Source organism: Labeo rohita, chromosome 8, assembly GCF_022985175.1.
Source record: "Labeo rohita strain BAU-BD-2019 chromosome 8, IGBB_LRoh.1.0, whole genome shotgun sequence".
NCBI classification, from domain to species: domain Eukaryota; kingdom Metazoa; phylum Chordata; class Actinopteri; order Cypriniformes; family Cyprinidae; genus Labeo; species Labeo rohita.
The window spans coordinates 30,941,171-30,965,836 of NC_066876.1; the positions used below are offsets into that span (position 1 = coordinate 30,941,171).

The 24,666-nt window shown below is 34.7% G+C and overlaps 1 protein-coding gene across 1 annotated transcript in view; it reads right to left on the bottom strand.

Moving 5' to 3' along the window:
• Positions 1–225: 225 nt before the first annotated feature.
• The window catches only part of LOC127170284 (centrosomal protein of 120 kDa), a 28,928-nt gene continuing 4,487 nt past the window's right edge, over positions 226–24,666 (bottom strand). The window contains exons 7-20 of the mRNA XM_051118142.1: positions 24,391–24,615; positions 23,861–24,149; positions 23,332–23,500; positions 23,102–23,251; positions 21,168–21,350; positions 20,161–20,254; positions 19,917–20,060; positions 16,420–16,509; positions 15,901–15,993; positions 15,659–15,820; positions 8,852–8,974; positions 8,650–8,748; positions 3,009–3,154; positions 226–723 (exon numbers count right to left, since the gene is read on the bottom strand). Of these exons, the coding sequence (XP_050974099.1) occupies positions 525–723; positions 3,009–3,154; positions 8,650–8,748; positions 8,852–8,974; positions 15,659–15,820; positions 15,901–15,993; positions 16,420–16,509; positions 19,917–20,060; positions 20,161–20,254; positions 21,168–21,350; positions 23,102–23,251; positions 23,332–23,500; positions 23,861–24,149; positions 24,391–24,615 (2,166 nt within the window). The 3' untranslated portion in view covers positions 226–524. The remainder of the gene's footprint in view (positions 724–3,008; positions 3,155–8,649; positions 8,749–8,851; positions 8,975–15,658; positions 15,821–15,900; positions 15,994–16,419; positions 16,510–19,916; positions 20,061–20,160; positions 20,255–21,167; positions 21,351–23,101; positions 23,252–23,331; positions 23,501–23,860; positions 24,150–24,390; positions 24,616–24,666) is intronic.

Below are 24,666 nucleotides of genomic sequence, written 5' to 3' on the forward strand. Positions count from 1 at the left end.
CTCCAGAGGCAGATAAAGAGCCGAAGAACTTCAGCACAGACAGAACATGAGCTTCAGTCATCAGTTCAGCAGCTCAAACGCTCACATCTACAGGATTCCTCAACACCACAACCCAAAACTGACAGTGTAACGTTCAGCAATACTTGAGCAATTAAACGACTGTCTCCTTTTTTTCCAATACAACTAAAGCAGCAACAAACTGAAACAGTCAAAACAGAGTATGAAAAGAGATCAGAAAAATATTTATTTAAAAAGACACAAATCTACACACACCCCTCATGGAGACAAACTATAAATAAAGTCACATAGAAAGGCTGATGAAGCTCTAAAGTGTTTAATCCTGCAATGATTTATTGAGAAGCAGCGCCACCTGCTGCAATCACACGCTTCTACATTCAACCTGTGCAAAACCTCATGGAATATCATCTGACATAAAGTGAAATCATGTGAGGTAAGAAACTCACTGTCTGCTCTGAGGGTCTCGACTGATGAATCTGATTTCTTCAAGCAGACGAGCGCTGACGTCACGTGTTCCTGCCGCTCATGGCCTGTTGGATCTGCCGGTCGAGCTCAGATATGATCCTGTCGTCGTGCGTGTAGACGCCGGTGCGCAGCAGTGTGTCTCTCTCCTCCAGCAGACGCGTCACGTGTTCATCGGCACTCTCGTTCACACACGCGTGTGCCGCGTCTCTCCAGCCACGCGGGTCCTCCTGCTGCTTCAGCCTGATCACAGACAATCAATCAATACGGCTTTATTCACACAAATGTGACCCTGAACTACAAAACAAGTCATAAGGGTCAATTTTTTGAAACTGAGATTTTGTACATCATCTGAATGATAAATAAATAAGCTTTCCATTGATGTATGGTTTGTTAGGATAGGACAATATTTGTAAAAATCTGGAATCTGAGGGTGCAAAAATATTGAGAAAATCACCTTTAAAGTTGTCCAAATTAAGTTCTTAGCAATGCATATTACTAATCAAAAATTAGGTTTTGATAAATTTATGGTAGGAAATTTACAAAATATCTTCATGGAGCATGATTTTTACTTAATACCCTAATGACTTTTGGCATTAAAGAAAAATCAATAATTTTGACCCATACAATGTATTGTTGGCTATTGCTACAATCATATGAACAGATGTGATAAAAACGTCAATTCTGATTTCATGTCAACTTTAAGTTGTAAATTTAATGTGAGCTGCTGACACTCAAACCAAATTCAAACCATGCTGATTCTGAGTAAACCAGATATTCTGTTGTTCTTAGTTTGTCATATGGCTGCATGACTTACAGGAAAAAAAAAAAGAAAAGAATAATAATTTTAATAAAAATTAAAAATCATGTAAAAAACTGCAATTATGGTTTAAAATGCAATTTAAAAAAAACTTCAGGTTTGTTGTGTTCATTTGTAGGACTACAATTTGGCCCAAAAAATATATACTAATATGACTATAAAATAAAACAATAATAATGAGGAGAAGAATAATAATATTACCATTTATGCTTGTTTCTGCCATGGGATTAAAAAAAAAAAAAAAAAAAAAAAAAAAAAGTTGCAACAGTTTATCTCAACAATCCTGACAATTCTAGGTTGATAATTTTGACAAAAAGAAAAAACTCATAATTGCAAGATGTCAACTTGGAATTGTAAGAAAAAGGGCAGAATTCTGAGTTTGTGTCTTGCAAGCTCTGATTATGTTTTTCCCTTTAAAACAAAACAAAACAAAAAAACATTACATTGAAACTTATCTCACAATTCTGACTTTTCCTCAGAATTGCATGACATAACCTCGCAATTCTGAGAAATTAAGGTGCAATTGTGAGTTTATATCATGCAATTGCACCTTTTTATAAAGTTACAAAGTCAGAATTGTGAGATATAAACTCGCAATTAAAAAAAGTCCCAAAAAAGTCAGAATTGCGAGTTTATATCTCGGAATTCTGACTTTATTTCTCACAATTTTGAGTTTATATCCCGCAAATGTGACTTTATAACTCGCAATTGTGTTTATATCTCACAGTTCTGAGAAAAAAAAAAGTCAGAATTGTGAGATAAAAAGTCGCAATTACCTTTTTTTATTTTTTATTCAGTGGCGGAAACGGGCTTCCATATCTTCAGTCATTCTTGATCAATTTTTTTTTTATTTTTATTTTTTTACTTTATCAGAATGGTACAAAATCTGTTCAATTTTAGCAATGCGAACACACACAAATATAATCATGGACATGATTTGAAAAGGTTAAATGGTCCTGAAAAAAATATTTACACTTTTCCGCATTGGAAACGAATGGGAAGTGAATTTGATCTAGTGGAAACTGCAGCCAAACAAAATCTGACTCATATTTCAACCTCAAATTTGGAACACAACTTGATTTATAGCTTTGATTTTTAAAGTTTTAAAGTAAAGCATGTTTTGGAAAATACATATTTCACATACATTCTAAAATAGTACTTTTGTGCATTTTACATTACATACATAATATATATGTATTTGATGATATATTATGCTGTTTTAGGTTGGAAATTTCATTTTCATGTCTATGCTCAACAAAAAAGGTAATAAATGGATCCTAACTATTCCATAAATAAAATTTAGTTCCATAAATTCCCTTAAATGACAAAAACGTAAATTAACATTATCAAACTAAAATATACTAGATTGATGTAATTAAAATAAAAATTATTTTTGACCGCCAAGGGAGGAGCACAAGAGGGTTTAAATTTACTTCTCATTAAATTAGGTGAAGATAGATTGGCAACATTGCGTTCCCAAATGGGCGTTAAAGTGTCTCAAACTCAGAGAAGCAAACTGAAACTCTGAGAGATGCTGAAAACACTGGATCATGAGCTGCTCACATGTAAAACAACACAGTGCTGCGCTTCCATATTGTGATTTTGTTTTTATTTTGATTTATTCATTAAATTACACTTAAGAATGAATGAACCACTTATAAAAGTCACAAAAAGCAGAAGCTTGGATCACACACACAGTGGTTTTTACCTGTTCAGTTCGTTACGGATGTCCTGAAGTTCATGTTTCTCGTTCTTGACAGCTTCCTTCTCTTCAGCGGCCAGGTAGCGTAACCTCATGTGCTCCAGTTCCTGCTGCTGTTTCTTCAAGCGTGTCATGGCGTTCTCCTGCTCGCGCTAAACACACACAAATACACACACACACACACACACACAAGTGCTGGCCGTTAGCCATCAACTATTTCTGCAGCACACATAGACAATAACTTATACAATAACTGCTTATTTTTACAGGACGCTGCTTTTAGTCTCCTGTTTTAATGTGAAAGGTGAAATCTGAGTTTTCCAGCAGTGCACATCAATACAGAGCGTCTGTGAAAACTCAAACGAGCTTAACTTTATTGATGACGTGTTTGTGGTAATCTCATTTCATCTGCAGTTTTCCTAAAGCATTACAACATAGTAAAACATTCGCTGCAGCCAAAAGTGCAAGAAAAACAAACACTTAGATGTGGCCTTGACTTACGGCCAAACATTAGCTGAAGGAAAACACACACAATTATCCTGAAGACTTGAGGAGTTTCCTTCACTACCTGCGGTTAACGGCGACTCTAAGCGTTCCCAGAGTTCCCTTCGCGGTGTGTGGTGCGAGCGTCAGCTCTAATAATGCCTGAAGACGAGCGTTAGCTTGTGTAAATACGTGTCGGGAGTGACCAGCGAATGACCCGGACGCCAGACTCGACTCAAGAGCAGTTTTTTGGAGAGATTCGCCGACACCTGGGCCACTTCACTGACGAAATTTACCCAAAAACTCCAAACAGAGCTGACAGATCCATCACAGCAAATCTTTAGTGAAAATCTGTGCTCTGTCACCTGCACACACACTGCCGTTCAGAGGTTTGAGCAGCAAATCAGCATATTAGAATGATTTCTAAAGGAACTTTAATTTTAAAATACTTATATTCTTAAATACTTTATTCTGTATTTCAACTTTACTCTCATAGTATTTAGGCATTTCGACTTTACTCTTGTAGTATTTGGGCTTTATTCTTGTACTATTTCGACTTTATTCTCATAGTATCTTTATTCTCGCAGTATTTCAACTTTAGCAGTATTTAAACTTTATTCTTGCAGTATTTCAATTTATTCTCGTAGCATTTCTACCTTATTCTCGTAGTATTTCGACTTTATTCTCCTAGAATCTTTGTTCTCGCAGTATTTCGACTTTACTCTCATAGTAGTTTTATTCTCATAGTATTTTGACTTTATTCTCATAGCATCTTTATTCTCGCAGTATTTTGACTTAATTCTCATAGTACCTCAACTTTACTCTCGTAGTATTTCGGCATTTCGCTTTTATTCTTGCAGTATTTCGACTTTATTCTCATAGTATCTTTATTCTCGCAGTATTTCGACTTTACCTCGTATTATATCGACTTTACTCTCATTGCATATTTATTCCCGTAGTATTTCGACTTTATTCTCATAGTATCTTTATTCTCGCAGTATTTTGACTTTATTCTCGTAGTATTTCGACTTTACTCTCATTGTATATTTATTCTCTTAGTATTTCAACTTTATTCTCATAGTATCTTTATTCTCGCAGTATTTCGACTTTATTCTCCTAGTATTTCGACTTTACTCTCCTAGTATCTTTATTCTCGCAGTATTTCGACTTTACCTCGTAGTATTTCAGTTTTACTTTCATAGTAGTTTTATTCTCATAGTATTTGGACTGTATTCTCATAGCATCTTTATTCTTGCAGTATTTTGACTTAATTCTCATAGTACTTTACTCTCGTAGTATTTCGGCATTTCGACTTTACTCTCATAGTATTTTGACTTTATTCTCGCAGTATTTCGACTTTATTCTCATAGTATTTCAACTTTATTCTCGTAGTATCTTTATTCTCGCAGTATTTTGAATTTACCTCGTAGTATATTGACTTTTCTCTCACTGTATCTTTATTCTCGTAGTATTTCAACTTTATTCTCATAGTATCTTTATTCTTGCAGTATTTTGACTTTATTCTCATAGTACTTCGACTTTATTCTCGTAAATTTTATTTTTCTCGTAAATTCTTGTAAATTTTATTTTTTAACATGGAACTAAAACACTGTCGTACATCCCAAACTTCTGAACAACAGTGTATATTTAGTCTTTCTACTAAGTTACGTGGGAATATGAGATTATTTCAGTGAAAAACGATCCACTTAAATCCATCCATCGATCTTTCAACAAGCCAACTTGATATTCAGATGTTTAATGTTGAACATAATACAAGCCTGATTTATAGCTCAATATCATATTAAGTTATGTAGGCCTCAGAGCTCCATAAATCATCAGCTGTTTTCTTTATATGTATCTGGCACTTGAAAGTAAAGGAGAGAGGCGAGTCTTCGGCCGTTCCAGCTGGTTTGTGTCTGTAACAGTTATTAGCAGGCTGATAAGCTCAGTGCGGCGCCTCTGTTTATACGGCCTGCGTCCCGTACAGGGTTCACTGTAGAAGAAGCCCAATGTTTCAGCACAGCTTGTGACAGCTCACCGTTTCTCAATGTTCACTCACACGGCTTTTTCCATGAGAACGCACATCCATGTCTGGTTTAATGCAGTAAACTAGTCCATTAGTCTCGAGCTGGTTCTGACCGGCATGAACGCGGACGAAAGCCTGCAGCCTGATTGGATCCAGAACACAAACTCCAGACTATTTTTAGGGCCATTAAGATTTTTTACATTGCGACGTTACTTTCATGACACTGAAGCACATTCTCACGGCTGTGATGCACAAGAATCTCATCCTCATTCATGTGAAAAAGATACATTTAAATACTAAAGTTTACTAAATACTACATTTGATTTTATTTTGTATTATTAGATTATTATATACAGTGTTGTGGTAACGCATCACAAGTAACTTAAGTTACGTAATCAGATTTAACTTTTTTTTCAAATAACTAGTAAAGTAAGTGTTGTGTGCACTGTGTAAACATGTTACTGTAGTTTCAGACTAAATGTGAACATGCATTAATTTATCTCACAAATTCAGTAGTTCACTTTTGGTGTAAAAGGGCTTTTACATTTGCTAAAGATAGCACTTTTTATTAAAAACAAACAAGCAAGCCCTGACCAGATTTAAAAAATAACGCAAAAGTATTGTAACACATTACTTTCCATATTAAGTACTAAGTAATCAGTTACTTTTTTAGGGTGTAACGCAATATCGTAATGAATTACTTTTAAAAGTAACTTTCCCCAACACTGACTATATATATTTTATTTTTTGTAAATAATTTATATATTTTTTTATATACTTGTAATATTACAATATTTGAGAATTTCCATGTTAGATTGACAAACTGTAATACTCTACAAGATTTCTATTTGAACTGAAAGCATAATTCTAGGCTATTCGCTGCAGTTTTCAAAGCTCAATGCTTTACTCTCATAGTAGTTTTATTCTCATAGTATTTAGACTTTATTCTCATAGCATCTTTATTCTTGCAGTATTTTGACTTAATTCTCATAGTACTTCAACTTTACTCTCGTAGTATTTTGGCATTTCGACTTTATTCACGCAGTATTTCGACTTTACTCTCATTGTATATTTATTCTTGTAGTATTTCGACTTTATTCTCATAGTATCTTTATTCTGGCAGTATTTCGACTTTATTCTTATAGTACTTTAACTTTACTGTCGTAATATTTCGGCATTTCGCCTTTATTCTCGTAGCATTTCGACTTTATTCTTGCAGTATCTTTATTCTCGCAGTATTTCGACTTTACTCTCATTGTATATTTCTTCTCTTAGTATTTCGACTTTATTCTCATAGTATCTTTATTCTCGCAGTACTTTGACTTTATTCTCGTAGATAGCACTTTTTATTAAAAACAAACAAGCAAGCCCTGACCAGATTTAAAAAATAACGCAAAAGTATTGTAACGCATTACTTTCCATATTAAGTAATTAAGTAATCAGTTACTTTTTTATGGTGTAACGCAATATTGTAATGCATTACTTTTAAAAGTAACTTTCCCCAACATTGACTATACATATTTTATTTTTTGTAAATAATTTATATTTTTTTTTATATACTTGTAATATTACAATATTTGAGAATTTCCATGTTAGATCGACAAACTGTAATACTCTACAAGATTTCTATTCGAACTGAAAGCATAATTCTAGGCTATTCGCTGCCGTTTTCAAAGCACAATGCAAAAATGTGACATTTTATTCTCTGACACCAAAGACTATAGAAATACCTTGAAAGGGACTTATTGATACGTACTTGCTAATTTTTTTGTTTGAAAATGATGAAAGTTCAAATTCATATAAAAAAGCAAATATTGTCATTTTATTATAAGTTTATTATAAAATACTCCTTTTATTTTAAAACAATAATATTATCACACTTTCATATTTTATTTATTATTTTATAAAGAAAAAAAAAAAACTAAAATTAAGTCCAATGATATTATTATCACTATTATTAATTTTTTTAAGAATTATATTTAAAGGTAAAACAACGTGTGTGTGCCCCTATATATATATATATATATATATCTCTCTCTCTCTCTCTCTCTCTCTCTCTCTATATATATATATATATATATATATATATATATAAAAAATATATATATAAAAAAAAAATCTAATATGCTAGGTTTTTTTTTTCTTCATTTATTTTAAACCGACAGTAGTACAAATTACAATTTTTTTCCACCTATATATGAAAATACTAAATATTATATCAAATTAATGTCATATATAGGCTGTAACATCTGCAGCACATATATACATACAAGGGAATAAATACTTAAAACTATAAAACACGTAACGTAGCCTATATTTGCTGATTTTGCTGGTATGAGGAAAGTTGAAGTAATCGCGCCGGTGCACACAAACAAAACATACCAGTTCCAGCGCCCCCGCCTCACTGTGTCACCGTTAGAACGCGACTGAAGTACAAAATCTATAATTTACATAATAAATAACAGTTTAGCATTTGGATGCACCGCAAATATGGAAATATTATGGAATATTTGAATTTGTGCCAAATGAGAGAGGTAGGATACAAGAGCACAATGCTCCATTTCACAGTTACACCCCTAATATATATAGGTATAAATAAAATGTAATTTTTATAGGCATTTTAGTATAAATAAGAATTACAAACAAATTCCAAAATAAAACATCAGATTGTATTACTATCATGAGAATCTGGAATAAATACATGCATTAAAATAATATATAACACATTTTTTTTAAATAAATATTTTATTTATATATTTTTATATATTTAAATTTTTTTTTTAAATACATTTGTAATGTATTTTTAAACATTTAGTACAAATACTTAATACTGAAAAAAAAAACAATGCAAAAAAACTTTAATCGTCCTTAAAACAGGCTTAATTTTCTTTATGTAAAATATATATATTTTTGGGGACACATTTTAATGAGATTAATCCAATTAATCTTATTTTTCACAATTACGCACAAAATAATCTGATCCAGGTTGACAAGTTAAAACTACTATGCTTGGAAGCTTTCTTATCATTTACAGCTGTGACGAGAGTCCAAACTACTCTAGTAAAGTACATGAACCGCTGAAACCTCATCATATGACCTGCTCACAGTCTGTTTGGATAGTTAACCTGTTAGTCTTACCTGTTTAAACCTGGCCAGCTCCTTCAGGGCTCGTCCCCACTGCTGTTTATAATGTAGTTTAGATTTAGTAGCTGACTCTAGTTTACGTTCCAGTTCCACCTAGAGAATGAAAAAACACAAACGATTCTCAAAACAAACTCGATATAATATGGCACGAAAGCCTCAAAGCCTCTGTTTCTGTACATGTTTTAGGGTCTCTGACCTTCTCGAGGGTCAGCAGGTTGATCTCTGACTGCAGACGGATCTCCGGCCGAACATTCTGCTGATCCCGGTACAGCAGAAACTCCTTCTCCAGCTGCCTGTATTTGTTCTCAGCCTCTTGTATCTTTCATAGTGAAAACAACATGATGATGGAACAAGAGACAAACTGGACAAAATAGCACAAGAAAATACAGCTGCAAGCAGCAATTACGGGGCCAAGCACTACAGAAGCAAGCATCAGACCAACTGCAGCAATGAGTAATTGAGGCCATTTTAAAAATGCTACCAAACTGATGTGGCGTGGTCAGTGAAAGAGGACAATGGCACACACAATGTTTGGTGTCAATATGTCAAAGCTATGCAGAGATTCAGCCTCAGACATAGTCTGGCATCATACCTTAAATTTGTTGCGATGCTATACAAAAACAGTTTTGTCTATCAACATAAAATCCGTAACTTTTTGTCAGCACAGTCTTAAGATGATTAACTCGATTTTGGTGAAAATTGGACCAACGGTCATGGAGGAGATTGAAAAAGAAGGTTTTCAACATAAATCAAAATGGCGGACAGGAAGCTCAGCCAACTATGGCATAATTGGTATGTATGTTGTCGGCATGACCCAAAGAATATTTTGAGACCAGTTTGTTTACAACAGGCTAATGAAATCAAAAGTTATTAGCATTTTTGGAAATTTCAATATTAATAGTTAATGAATGGTTTATCACATTTGACCAGGTGGCGCTGTTACCAAACTGATGTGGCGTGGTCAGTGTGAGGTGACAATGTCACATACAAAGTTTGGTGTAAATATGTCAAAGCTTTGCAGAGATACAGCCTCAGTTGCAGTTTGGCACCTTTCCAGCAAATTCGTTTATGTGTTAAACAAAAAAACAATTCGTATATCAACACGAATCCCATAACTTTTTGTCAGCATGGTCTGAAGATGATCTGAGTCAAATTTGGTGAAAATCAGACCAACAGTCTAGGAGGAAAGCAAAAAAGGTTTTGAATATTAATCAAAATGGTGGACAAGAAGTTTGGCTATGGCAAAATTTGTATCGATGTTCTCGGCATGACCCAAGGAATATACTGAGATCACTTTCATTACAATAGGCCCATTTAATCAAGTGTTATTAGCATTTTTAAAAATTTCTTTATAACTTTTGGCGCTGCCCCCAAACTTTTTGAGTACTGTCAGGGAATGGTGCCAAAGACACATACAGAGTTTTGTAACGTCAATGTGGTCATAAAATACAGCATTTTATGATAAAATTCAAAATTGCCAACACCCAAAATGGCTGAAATGGGAAAATTGGGTATGGTTCGACTCTGCATCTCCTCTGAATCTAACGAGACCAGTTTTCAGATTTTTGGCTAAACCATTTAGAAGTTATAAGAAAAAATAGCCATTTTGCATATCTCCTGACCACTAGGTGGCGCTCCTCAGAACATGTTTGTTATAAGACACATTAGTTTTGGTGTCAATACGCCAAACCGTCGCGGAGATATAGCCTCACATCCATTTTTGCGTGCTTTTTGTAGAATTCGTTCATGCATTGTTTGACTAATCAACTTTTGCCAGCATGGTCTTAAGATGATCTAAGCCAATTTTGGTGAAAATCAGACAAATCATCCAGGACGAGTTGGAAAAAGTAGGTTTTACGAACTATTAAAAAAGGTAGAAAAAAAAATAAATAAACTTTCTAGACCTTATGGTTCAAAAGTTATTAGCATAAACATCAGTGAAAGTTTGGATAAGTGGTGGCGCTAGAGAGTTTGAGTTAGAGCTTCCAAACTTGCTGTGGGTTAATGTTGAGACTGTCTTCTATCAGTGTGCCAAATTACACAACTTTCCCACAAACGGTTCTATGGGCTGTCATAGACTTGAGCAGAAGAAACAGAAGAAGTCGAAGAACAGTCTAGGAGGTGTTAGAAAAAGTAGGTTTGGAACATTAATCAAAATTGTGGACAGGAAGTTTGCCTGACTATGGCAAAATTGGTATCAACGTTCTCGGCATGACCCAAGGAATATATTGTAGAGTTGTCAAAAGGTTCCAGGTTCGGTACTTTTGGTACTGAAATTTTAAAACGTCCATTTCCTGCTCACATTTGAGCGCTGTTGAGCTGATTTTTAAACATCGCTGATTGGCCATAGTGTTCACGCGCTCAACAGACATGACTGTGATTGGCTACAATAAGTGCTTCACACTCCTCACCGAGCGCTCACACATAAGCTCAACGGGAGCGTTTGAAAGCCACGTGTGTCAGCGGATCCCTAATACATCTGCATATAGACGGATCCGCTGACAGACACAGCTTTCAAATGCTCCCTCTGTCATTGTAGCCAGTCATGTCTGTTGAGCGCGTGAACACTATGGCCAATCAGCGATGTTTAAAAATCGGCTCAACAGCGCTCAAATGTGAGTGGAAAATGGACGTTTTTAAAATTTCTGTACCAAAAGTAGCGAACCCGGTATCTTTTGACAACCCTAATATATTGTAATCACTTTCATTACAATAGGCCAATTTAATCAAATGTTATTAGCATTTTTAAAAAATTTCTTTTTAACTTTTGCCCCCAAATTTTTTCAGTACTGTCAGAGTGTGACACCGAACATACATAAAGAGTTTGTAAAGTTATGCCAATGTGGTCATAAAATACAGCATTTTATGATAAAATTCAAAATGGCCCACACCCAAAATGACTGACATAGGTAACTTGGGTATGGTTCGACTCGGCATGCTCCTCTGAATCTAACGAGACATCCATTTTTGCATGATTTTCGTAGAATTCGTTTGCGTGTTATTCAAGAATAGTTCGATTAATCAACTTGAATTCCATAACTTTTTGCCAGCATGGTCTGAAGATGACCTGAACCAATTTTGGTGAAAATCAGACAAATCTAGGATAAGTTTTAAACCTTAAGGTTCAAAAGTTCTTAGCATAAACAGGAGTGAAAGTTTGGACAAGTGGTGGCGCTAGAAAGCTTGAGTTAGAGACTCCAAACTTGCTGTGGTTAATGTTGAGACTGTCCTCTATCAGTGTGCCAAATTACACAAGTTTCCCACAAGTGATGCTATGGGCTGCTATAGACTCAAGAGCGGAAACGGAAGAAGCAGCGGAATGAAGAAGAATAAGAAGAAATCTAATGGATACAAGAGGTGCCTTTGCACCTTTGGTGCTTGGCCCTTAATGAGCACAGAATGATCACACTAACAGGTAAAATCAAGTAAAGCCAAGCTGCTTCAGTCCAGTAAGTGTTCATCCGGAAATCTAACTAAAGTTATTCTGATGTTTACTTGATAAAAATCTGTAAAGATATTAAAGGACATCCGTACAGTTACACTAAAAGACCTTTTATTGGATAAAAAAAACCTCTAAACTATCAGAGACAAAAGACATGCAGTGGATTGTGTGAGAACCGAGTTTTGATCATGTTTGAATGCTGTCTGAAGTGAAGGAACACACTGAGGAGCGCTGACAGCTGTGGTGTACAGCACTGTTCGTTACAGTGATCTTGTAGCTCCAGTGTGTGTTTAACACGTCTGTGTGTCGAGCAGCACATCCATCAGCTCGCGGCGGCTACCGCTGAAACACTTCAAGGGTGTTAGACAGCGTCCGGTCCAACTAAAACCTTACAAGCGCTCTCCATTCGCCGCTTCTCTCTCTGACAGAAAGCAGATGCCAGAGAAACCTGACACACGACGTTTGGTATTCGCAAACGAGGAGAGAGCATCCAGAAAAAGAAGAAAGACGGGGGAGGATTCTGCCTAGATAAACCGGTTAGAGAGTGTCGACGCAGGACAAATGTATGTTTACGCGTTACTGACACGAGAGGGAAGACGATATATACGCCGCGCAGCCAAAGAGCTCTCATCACGGCCTCTTCTCTTTTCGCATGTCAGAAACCTACTTTGCTTGATTTGTTAGCGCTGCGCCGGGCCAGATGTTTTCTGGGAAAAAATGAGACGGCAGGCTGAAGTATTTCAGTAGGTGGGCTGTCTGAAGAAAGCGCTCAAGATGTGGAGATGCTCCATTTCACAGAGAAGCTGCAGACAAACGGCCGCGGCTGACGAATACAATAGCAAACAGACGCAGGACCTCAGAACACTCGTCTTTTTGTTTGGTGATTAATTACGTCTGCGATTATGAGAACTTGTGGAAAACATTCTAGATGTTTGAATGCAGAGAGGTGGCAACAATAAATGTTCACAATCATCTTGTGAAATATATATACATAAAGACTTGAAAAATTATTTAACAAAAAATTATAATAATCATAATAACTAAAAATTGATAAATATAATATAAATTGATAGCATTAATAATTATATAAAATTAGAATAATTTAATTTATTAATCTATTAACTAATTAATAATAATAATAATAATAATAATAATAATAATTAACATTTTATTTATTACTTTTTTATTTTCAAATAGTTGAAAACATTAAAATACTTACATTAGTTTTGTTATAGTATTAGTAGTTACAGTATAATTTTTCACAATCATCTTGTAAAATATATATACATACAGTACTGTGCAAATTCTTAGGACACTAGTATTTTCACCAGCTAAAAATGGTTTAAAGTAAGTTATTTCTATCTTTTGCTGTAGTGTGTCAGTAGGAAACATTAGTTTACATTTCCGAACATTCTGTTTGCCATTAATTGTAATAATCTAGTGAGATTTTTGTTTGCACAGGCAGTCTGACAACAGCCAGTGCTCCACACAGACATCTGATCTCACCATCATCCAGTCTGTCTCTGGAATGACATGAAGAAACAGAAAAACTGAAACAGACTAAATCCAGAAGAACTGTTTCAATATCTCCAAGATGTTTCAAATAACCTACCTGCAAAGCTACCTGAAAAACTCTGCACAAGTGCACATAGGGCAAAAGCTACTTTAAATGCAAAGGATGGTCACATCAAATGCTGATTTATTTTAGTTAATAGAAGTTCATTGATAGTTCATTGCCTAACTGTCTAAAAATTTTAACAGTACTGTAGCTTTGTAGGTGTAGGTCTCTTAAAGCATCTTGGAGATGTTGCCACAGTTCTTCTAGATTTAGTCTGTCTCCGTTTTTGCTGTTTCTTAAGACAGACTGGATTGAATGATGGAGAGATCAGATCTCTGTTTGCACAAGGAGTCTGACAACAGCCTGTGCTCCATACAAAAATCTCACTGGATTATTATAATTAATGGCAAAATGAATGTTTAGAAACGTAAACTGATAATTCTTACTGACACACTACAGCAAAAGACCGACTTTAACTGACTTTAAACCATTTTTAGCTGATGAAAATACTAGTGGCCTAAGACTTTTGCACAGTACTGTATATATACATATACATACATACACACACACACAAAGATTTGGAAAAATAATATTTAACAAAAAATATATTATTATAGTAATCTGAAGTTAATTATAAAAACAAATATGATTTATATACACATATATAAATCTTTTCATGATCTTTTAATGTGATGTTTACATATTTGAGCAATATTTGAATGCTACGTTCTAATGTTTTATTGTATTATTTACTTATTATTACTTATTTTTAATAGCATTAATAATTATATAAAATTAGAATTTAATTAATTAATTAAATTAATTAACATATTTACTACTATTACTATTACTAGTTTTGCTATTGTACAGAAAGGTACTGAACTTACACTTATTTATGTATTAAGGACAGGATAAAACTGTTATGTTCAAACAGATTTATGCATTAGTGTAAATACAGCCTTTAGTGAATAGATAACTTCTACAATAGCAATAGTGAAAATACCCTACCGCTCAAAAGTTTGGGATCAGTAAGACTTGTAATGTTTTTTTAAAGAAGTCTCTTATGCTCATCAAGGCTGCATTTATTTGATCAAAATACAGAAAAAACAGTAATATTGCAAAATGTTATTACAATATAAAATAATTGGTTTTTATTTTAAAAAAGTTAAACAGAACAGCATTTATTCAAAATATAAAACTTTTTTAACAATGCAAATCTAAGCTATCACTTGTTATTAATTTAACACATCCTTGGTGAATAAAAGTATTAATTTCTTTCAAAAAAAGAAAGAATAAAACTGACCCCAAACTTTTGAACAGTAGTGTATATTGTTAGAAAACCTTTCTATTTTAAATAAAACTTTTTAATTTTTTATTGATCAAAGAATCCTGAAAAAAAGTATCACAGGTTCCAAAAAATATTAAGCACAACTGTTTCCAACATTAATAATAAATCAGCATATTAGAATGTTTTTGAAGGATCATGTGACACTGAAGACTGGAGTAATGATTCTGAAAATTCAACTTTAATTACTGATATAAATTAAATTTTAGTGTATATTAATATAGAAATGCATTGTTTTACATCGTAATAATATTTCACAATAAAACATTTTTTTCTGTATTTTTGATCAAATGAACGCAGCCTTGATGAGCATAAGAATCGTCTATAAAAAAACATTAAAAATCTTACTGCTTCCAAACTTTTAAACGGCATTGTGTATGTTTCTGTGTGATTGTGCATCTACACCGAGTCCAAGACCAGACTAGAAAACAAACATTACACGGCGCTCATTTACACTATCAGCACAGAACACGATAGTCTCACTGGATTATCGGGTAAACCTCTTTACTCCTCCCTTAAGAACATGTGGATTAGTGCATATTGACATCGGCAGGGGGTGATCTCATGACCCCGTGACTCCAGGGTCACCCGACCCCTCCCGGCTCGTGCCTTTAAAGGGCCAGAGATCATCGTCACAGGTCGTGTTTGCTGTGTTTACCTGCTGTCGTTGCTGAGCCAGTAGATCCTCGAGCTGCTTGACCTTTGACCTCTCCAGCTCCACCTGGTGGGTGCAGTCTTCGCGCAGACGCCGGCCGGTGTCCTGCAGCTCTCGCATACTGAACTCGTGCTCTGCACGCATCTCTCGCTGCAGACGCTGCGTCTAAACGAGCGTCAGACAAACGCCTCAGAAACGCAATCAGACGACACAATCTGAAGATCATTCCGAGGATTCAGACTCACCTCCATCTCAGCGTGAGCGAGAGCTTTCTCTCTCTTCTCCAGATCAGACAGAGTTTTCTGCAGCTGCTCCTCTAGAAGATTATACTCCATTTCCTAAAAAAGCAATGATAAAAAATAAGATAAAAATTTACATTTTTTGATAAATTATAATATAATATAATAAATAATTAAAAATTAAACAAAAATAAAGTTGAGTAATATATTTATACCATTCTAAGTAAACACAATTAAATATTAAATATAAAATTAAATATTAATATAACATTTTAAAGCAATGTTTACATAATTTAACAATATTTGAAGGCTACGTTCTAATGTTTTATTGTATTATTTAATTATTATTTTGTAATAGCAAAATAATTATTTTAATTAATATTAAATGATTAAATCTAATTTATTATTACAAATTGAAATTAATAATTTAATTTTGTATTAGCAAAATAATTGCAATAATTTAATATATAAAATGTTATGGATTTGTTATGTTATGGATTTCTAAAACAGTGCTCAGTGTCTGACCTTCTTCTTGATGAGCGCCTCCCGCTGGTGATCTCTCTTTCTCCATTCCTCTGCCAGCGCCTGCATGTGACTCAACTCTTTCTGCTTCAGCTGAGGATCAAACAAAACAAAACAACACATTATCAATGCAGGACAGAAATATTTTAAAGCAACCGAATTCTAGCATTTTATTTGTTCCCTAAAGTTCAACACCTCTATAAATGGTTATGATTGCTTAACCTTTTTGCAAATAAAATGAGTAACTGCAAATGAAATGACTTCCTGAATACTGACTAAAGGTAAGTAATCATACACTGTAAAAAAAAAAAAATAAATAAATAAATAAATAAATAAAATAAAATAAATAAATAATAATTATAAATAAATAAATAAAACTGGTGAATTTACGGTATTTTTTTCCCTGTAACTTTATCATAAAAAACATACAGTAGCAACATTTTCAGTTTTACAGATTGAACTTAAAATTTACAATAAAAAAACCTTATATCCAATGTTGGGGTAACATATTACGAGTAATGTTAGTTACTAGTAACTAGCAAAGTAACGGTACTTTATAATTCAAAAGAAAATATCCTTTTTACTTTGGAGCTACTTTTTCAAATAATAGTTACAAATTTGTTACTTTGTTTTCCATTTTTTGACTGACAGCTCTCATGTTGTCATGTTGAGAGAAACTGGGAGTAAGTGCTAGGGCTGTCAAAATGGCTGAAAAACTAAATTCGAATTTTGTACTTTTGTACTTTTTGTGTTTAAAATAACGTTTATAAATCATATCTAATTAATTAAGTTGCTTAAACAATTAGAAACAAAGCAGGATCATGTATACATAGTTTAATACAAAGCAAGACAAATCTATCACAAAAAAATGTTACTTTTTTGCAGTGGAATGGGGAGAGACCCGTCCCGCCATAAAGTTGAGACATGTTTTTCAAAGTTGAACTTACAATAATTTTAAATGGCTTTCTAAACATCCGACTCTCTTGGGTGAGACGCGAGTGCAATGGTGATAGATGTCCCTAAAGAAAATGCGCAAAATTTGCATTCTGTGTGAACGACTTGGTTTCAGTTTTGATGTAAACGACATCATCTCCGCATTTATGTTCTCTTTTTTCGCAGCATTTTGAATGAACATATACAGTGGGTTCAACTGGATAGACTAAAAAAAGCATTAAAATGCAATGACATCTACCTACATAGTCATCGCATCCTGAAAAGGCTGCCTGACGCACACCTAAAATTTGAATGCAACATTTTGCATTCGAATGTGGATTTTAATTTTAAATTCGACGAATATTCGAAATTCAAATTTTTTTTGACAGTCCTCGTAAGTGCAGAAGCATTGTGTGTGCTGTGTGAACATGATGTTACTATAGTTCTAGACTAAATGTCAACACGCATTTACTCATCTCACTTGCACAAAAACAGATTCAGTATTGCTTAAAATGAATAAATACTGTACAGACGTGAATTTACATTACCTTCAGCCTGAGGCTTATTCATATAAGCCTCAAAATTGAACTTTTTATATTAAAAACAAACAAGCAGGCCCAGCCCGGATAAGAAAAAGTAATGCAAAAGTAACGTAACGCATTACTTTCCATAAAAAGTAACTGAATAACGTTATTAGTAACGCAATATTGTAACGCATTACTTTTAAAAGTAACTTTCCCCAACACTGCTTTCATTAATTTAAATCTTAATATACCAATTGAATAAAAATAGTTATTTTTCCTTAATAATATATTGACAAACATCTTAAAACACGTGGTAAATATTAAAATATAAGAAGGTGCACACAGTGTCATACACACAAATACAAAACACCAACATGGTAACAAACATGACATTAAAATAATGCAATAAACATTCTTTTAACAACATACAACCTTTAAGTACATAACTGATTAAAAAAAAAAAAAAGACCATCAAATGTGAAGTGTCACATGCACTGGGAATTCTGGGAATGTCAATTTGTTTTTTTTTCCCACTATAAATAAGTCGACTTGTTCTTTTCCATTTCTGAAAACTGTACATTTAACAGCATTTTACTGTAAAATTATATTAGAATATTACAGTTTACATTACAATTTTTCACTGGATATAGTAAGAGAAACTACCGTTAACCAATTAACAGTTTTACCATTAAAATTACTATCATTTTTACATTGTATAAACTCATGTTTCTGATGTCAACACTGTAATGCTGTGTAAATCTTCTATTTTGAGCTGTTTAAATAATGCTGTTTTTGGGCAAGCAGAGGCTTTGCATTGTGAATGTTAGTGTTTCTTTATAGCAACTCTATTATCAGTTTATAGATTACGATCTACTATAGTAACTCTATTATTAATTTAAAAAATGACAATGAAATTGTGTTTTTATGATACATATGATCTGAGATGTGAGCGCTCAGGGGGCCAGTTGTTCAAAAGCAATCTGATCGGATTTTGGCCATTGGATTGGATCAAATCTTGAAAATGGGTTGTTTAAAAGAAAAAAAAATTCTAAATTCAGATTATATCACAATCTAATCTTGGTTTTGATCTGGATTAAATCCTCAGTTTGTGTTGTTCAAAATGTTTTAATAAGATAGGGATACATTTGAAAACTTTTAACTTTAACATGCAATATATCCCCAAATCCCAAAGCAGCTGTCAATATAAAAAAATATATATTTAATTTAAAGTTGTAGTTTTTTTTTTTTTTTTTTTTTAATCACTGATTGTAACCTTCATTGGCACATTATTTAGAGACTGACCAATCAGAAGTAGTTATTTATGTAAATACAAAACTAGAATGCAAAACACTGGCATTTTTCCCCCATCACCATGTCCCTTTAGGGGCTCCGTAATGTACTACTACTACTACTAATCAAGATTTGTGTCCCTGGACCACAAAACCAGTCTTAGTTAGCACAGGTATATTTGTAGCAATAGCCAACAATACAATGTAAGGGTCAAAATTATCGTTTTTTCTTTTACACCAAAAATCATTAGGATATTAAGTGAAAGATCATGTTCCATGAAGATATTTTGAAAATTTCCTACCATAAATATCAAAATCTAATTTTTTAATTAGTAATATGCATTGCTTCATTAGACAACAATTTTCTCAATATTTTGAGAATTTTTTGCATTTTGTGATTTTTTTGCACCCTCAGATTCCAGATTTTCAAATATCTCGGCCAAAAATTGTCTTATCCTAATAAGGCTTATTTATCCAGCTTTCAGATGATGCATAAATCTCATTTTCAGAAAATTTACCCTTATGACTGCCTTTGTGGTCCTGGGTCACATTTGGAAATCTGAAAAAGTGTGTATCTGGATCAGAGTGATCCAATCCAATTTCTTTTTGAAAAACCGGCACAAAAGTGAGATGGGTTACCTGATCCTGGACAGCAAAACATGGGACTTCCAAATCCAGATCATTCTGATCCAGATTGGCCCCAGATCTGCTGAGTTTGAGCTGAAAAATCAGCGACTAACGAACAAACCCGCACCTGATTATCGAACAGATCCTCCTGCATCTCCTTCCACATTTCCAGCTCCAGCGCTGCCTTGTACTCCAGGGTCTCTCGAGGTCGAGTGGCAGTCTCCGCCCCAATGGGACCCTGAGGAGGAGGAGCCACAGCTGCCGGTGGCCCCTGATAAACAAACATTACCCATAATTCTGTTGTTCAAGCCAAACAAACATTCAGGTACAGAGCGAGTACTGGAGTCAGTAATCAGTTGTAAGTGCATCACCTGTGATGATTCAGAGACAAGGATGTCTTGAGCCTTCACTAAACCGAGATCTTCAAGAACGCTCACATAACAGAGTTCAGCCAACTTCTCAGACCTACAGACACACAATTAAGTTCAAACTTCAAACTCACACCTAGAGAAGCTTATGTCCACCAGTGGACAAAAACATAATAAAGGTAATTATGATTGCAATCTTATCATCTCACAATTCTGACCTTTTCTCTGATTTATGTCTCTGATTTTATCTGATTTAATTCTCTTTTTGCCCACCACAGAATAAAAAAAAATAAAATGCAACTGTAATTTTTTCTCAAAATTCTGAGTTTATATCTCGCAATTATGACTTTTCTCGAGAAAAAAAAAAAAAAAAAAAAAAAAAAAAAAAGTCTCTGTTTTTGTAAATGCAATCAAAATAAATAGGTTTTAATGTTGTTTGGTTCCAAATATTATACAAAATACCTTCTTCTTTGCTGCAAAAAAGAAAGAAAGACAAATGCAAAGTTTCTTTCTTATACAAAAGCCCCTAAGATGATGACAAATAATAATACAACAAACCTTTTTGTGACAATAGAATATGATTTACAAAAAAGAGCTTTAATTTTATGCTAATTTTACTTTTTAAAATGTTACTTTATTTTTTCCAATTTATTATTGGCTATTTTCTATTTCATTTACTTACACTAATTCTTCTATTTACTTCTATTTATTTCTTTTTGCACCTGTTCCTACTGTTCTAATGCAAACATACTGTTGCCATATTGTTTGTACACCATATACTGTTTAATAATAATATTAAATAAAAATAATTCAGCATTGTGTGTTTTGATGTTGCCATCTAGAGTTAAGTTCTGTGTACTGCAGCCACAATTTCCTGCTGGAATTTGTACAGAATATGATCAAACAACTAAATACAGTCCTGTACGCTTCATGCTGTGGCGTTTGCATCAGCACAGGCCCTCATGAACATCCTACACTGCTCATTTGCATTCACATAAATCTGCACAAACCCGTCTGCTTTCATGATGGGAATCCTCTCCGAACAGCTCTGTCTCCATTGCTGCTGGCCGGACAGGTCGAGAAAGCGTGTTTTCTCTGAGCTGAGGAGACGAGACAGCTGAATGCTGACAGAACCCAGCAGAACATCTCGAGAGCTTGGCTCTCTGTGCCACATCTCCACCACCAGAGGAACCCTGAACACAGACGACAAACAACTCACAATAAACTCTAGCAAACAATGTTTTTTGACAAAGCTCATTGCATTTATTCATTTATAACAGTAGAGCAGATACTGACATAAAATTATGTAAATATCAGTGGTGTCACTCTATATCTCCAATAATATGTTTTAGTAAGATGAGATTGAAATGATCCAAACATATGATGCAATGCAATCCAATGATGACTGAGAGATAAACAAAAAAATGTTCCTCAAAAGATGTTTTGGAGGCTTGTAAAGATCATTCCTCCACTGAGGAACAATGAAAATAAAGCTTCTGCAAACAAACGTTCCTCTAAAGATCCTGATGATCAGATTTGAGATCTGATCATGGAGAATCAAGTAAAGCCAAGCTGCATCAGTCAAGTAAGTGTTCATCCGGAAATATTACTCATTTTATTCTGACATTTACTCAAGATTCACACAGATACTGCAAAAGGACTTTTCAAGCACTACTTTTTTATTTTCAGTGACTTTAAGGATCTCACTTACCAAACAATGCCTTATATTTCAAATTCTAAAAAAAATAAACAAATAAAAACATACTAATATAACAAAATGGCAAAAATAAAGCACAGCACATGCAAAGTATGCAATAATGTCAACTTTAAGAACAGAAACAGAAAGAGAAATAAAGCACATTTAACATTAAACTCAGTCCTGATCTGAATTATGATTCGCGAACCATCATTGCAGATCAGGGGCCAGTTGTGTAAACTTAACTTAGTTAACACAAGAAACTTAAAAACCGGTCTGACCAACTAGCAGTTAGCCAAATGGTAAGCAGACTTACTTTTTGGATTCAGCTGTGACTAATCTATGTTTTTATGTAAGTAAATTTTTAAAAATATGATTAGTCTTAGAGAAAACAAAACAGATGACTCACTTTTAGGACTAATCTAAACCTTTTATTTAATACACGAAATGATTCGCGAACCCACTCCGAAGTTTCAATCTAAATCAAGTGACTCACAAACCCGCTCCAAAGTCTGATTCACAATACACGATTTGAATTTCCGATCTGAATCAAATGATTCACGATAAGCGATCCGATTGGAGCGCCTCGAAACAGTAAATCATTTTGCATCATCTGATTTGGACTTTCGAAAAGCTCAGTTTCACCCATCACTATAAGTGCTTTTTAAAATCATAACAAGCAATGTTGAAATTCTGAATAGCTCTTTTCATTTAATCAGTTTTTTTGCTAGTGAATCACTTGAACTGAATGATTAAAGCCACGAGTTTTGCTCAATCGGAGCGGTTCCAGCGTAAATGACTCACTCAATTGATTCGGTTTGTCTGTTCCTCTTTTTGCGTCTTCATCCATGTTTACACGACACTGTCAGTACTACTACTGGTTTTATGAAAATATAAAATATCAGTATTTCCATTCCAAAGATAACATCCAACACAAATTTATGAATATTTTGAGGTGAGGTAACCGGTTTACTGCTAACTAGTGAAACACTCCATCATATGATGAGCTGCAGCTCAAAATACATTTTAGATGGAAACACTGTGCGTTATGTTCAATTTATCAGTATATTTTGTAATAAATATTTGAAAGTGATCACGAGCATTGTAATGCTTAAAGCAGAAAAGGGGCGGGGCAACATAAGCTCAACATCAGACGGTAGATTGTGAGGAACATCATTTAGAGACCTTATGAATTCACTTATCAAGCATGATCCAGTAGAATTTCTAGGATTAAAGGTCTGATCTCACCTGAGGAAAGTGTCCTGAAGCTGATTGGGCAGAGCAGCAAAGTCAAAGGCACAGTACGACTGTGGCAGAAACACCTCCGTGTTCTTCTTCACCTCCACTGCTGGACTCGTCATGATGGGAGCCGCGCTGCCGAAGAACTGGTAAGCGTATCTGCAACCAGAGGGAAGCGCGTCATGACATGGACATGTTAAAGAAGCATGCTAAAGCTCAGACGGCGTGTTGTGACTCACCTGAGGATGCAGTTGACGGGGAAGCTGGTCCTGAGGTCTCGGATACTGCGCAGGTCCAGGGAGAAGCAGTAGTGGTGTGCAGAGGCAGGGATGGAGATCTTTGGAGCAGAAATGGAGACAGACGAGTCTGCAGCATCAGCTTCAGTCACATCTGGGACAACTGGGACGTCTGCAAGAACAAAACACAGTTATTCAATTTAGACACACATATCAAACAGTCCCACATCTGTGACTGCATTTACAGCACTACAGCATGAGAAATATTGCTTTTTAATGATTACTGATGAGCTATGAGTTTGCAGTCTGAACTGAATGAGATTTAAAGACTGTACCAAAATAATACAGAAACAGCACAGAATTCTACAGACATGCACTAAAATCAGTTTATGCACTAATATATCAATATATACGAATTGGATTTAAATCATTCTGACAAATTAAATGGGCTCCTGGTAAACTCTATAGGAAATAGGACAATAAAAACAAATGTCATTAATCCCACAGATTCTACATGGGCTTAAATACTTGCCATGTATGGTGGGCGGAGCCTGTCTGCCATGTGCAGTGGGTGGGGCCTGTCTCTCATGCGCATTGGGCGGAGCGTGTCTGTCATAACTGCACAGACTCTCTGCTTCGCTCTCTGAGTGCTGATGCTCAGGAGAAGCATCTGGAGACCGGTGAGGCCGGTCTGGTGATTTCCTCACCGGTGACGGGGTCATCATGGCTCTGGGCTCCTCGGGGTGATGTTCATGCTGGGCGGCTGGAACGGGGCCTTTCTTTACTGGAGTTTTAGGTCCATTTTCAATGGCTACATCGAGCTGTTTAGAAACATATGTATATTAAAAACACTGAAAGTCTGTAACCAATAACAATCTATACAGACAACAATATTCTGTGTCTAGAAATCATCAGAAAAGATTTAAAAAAAAAAAAAAAAAAAAGGCAATAAAAAAATGAAGCAAAATAATTATTGAAGGTACCATTTCTAAATGTTTGTACCCTATCAAATCAACTTACAATGTTAGTAAAGCTTTCTTGCACTAAAAAATATGATCAGACCTGATTATTGGCATCTTCGGCTCTCAGTGTCACAGATACGCCCACGGTCGGCTGGAGGTCCAGCGGGACAGACTGCAGGCTGGGTTTCACCCGGTTCGGGGGCTGCAGGATGAAAGCGCCCTCTATAGTGGCAGGATGTTTCGTCAGATCAGCGCTGCTCTTTATTAACCCACTGAGACTGATGTCAGTGCTGCCGAGAGACTGGTTTCCACAGCAGAGATGGATCTGTGTGCGAATCACATACAACATCAAAAATTCAAGATTTCAGGCAAATAA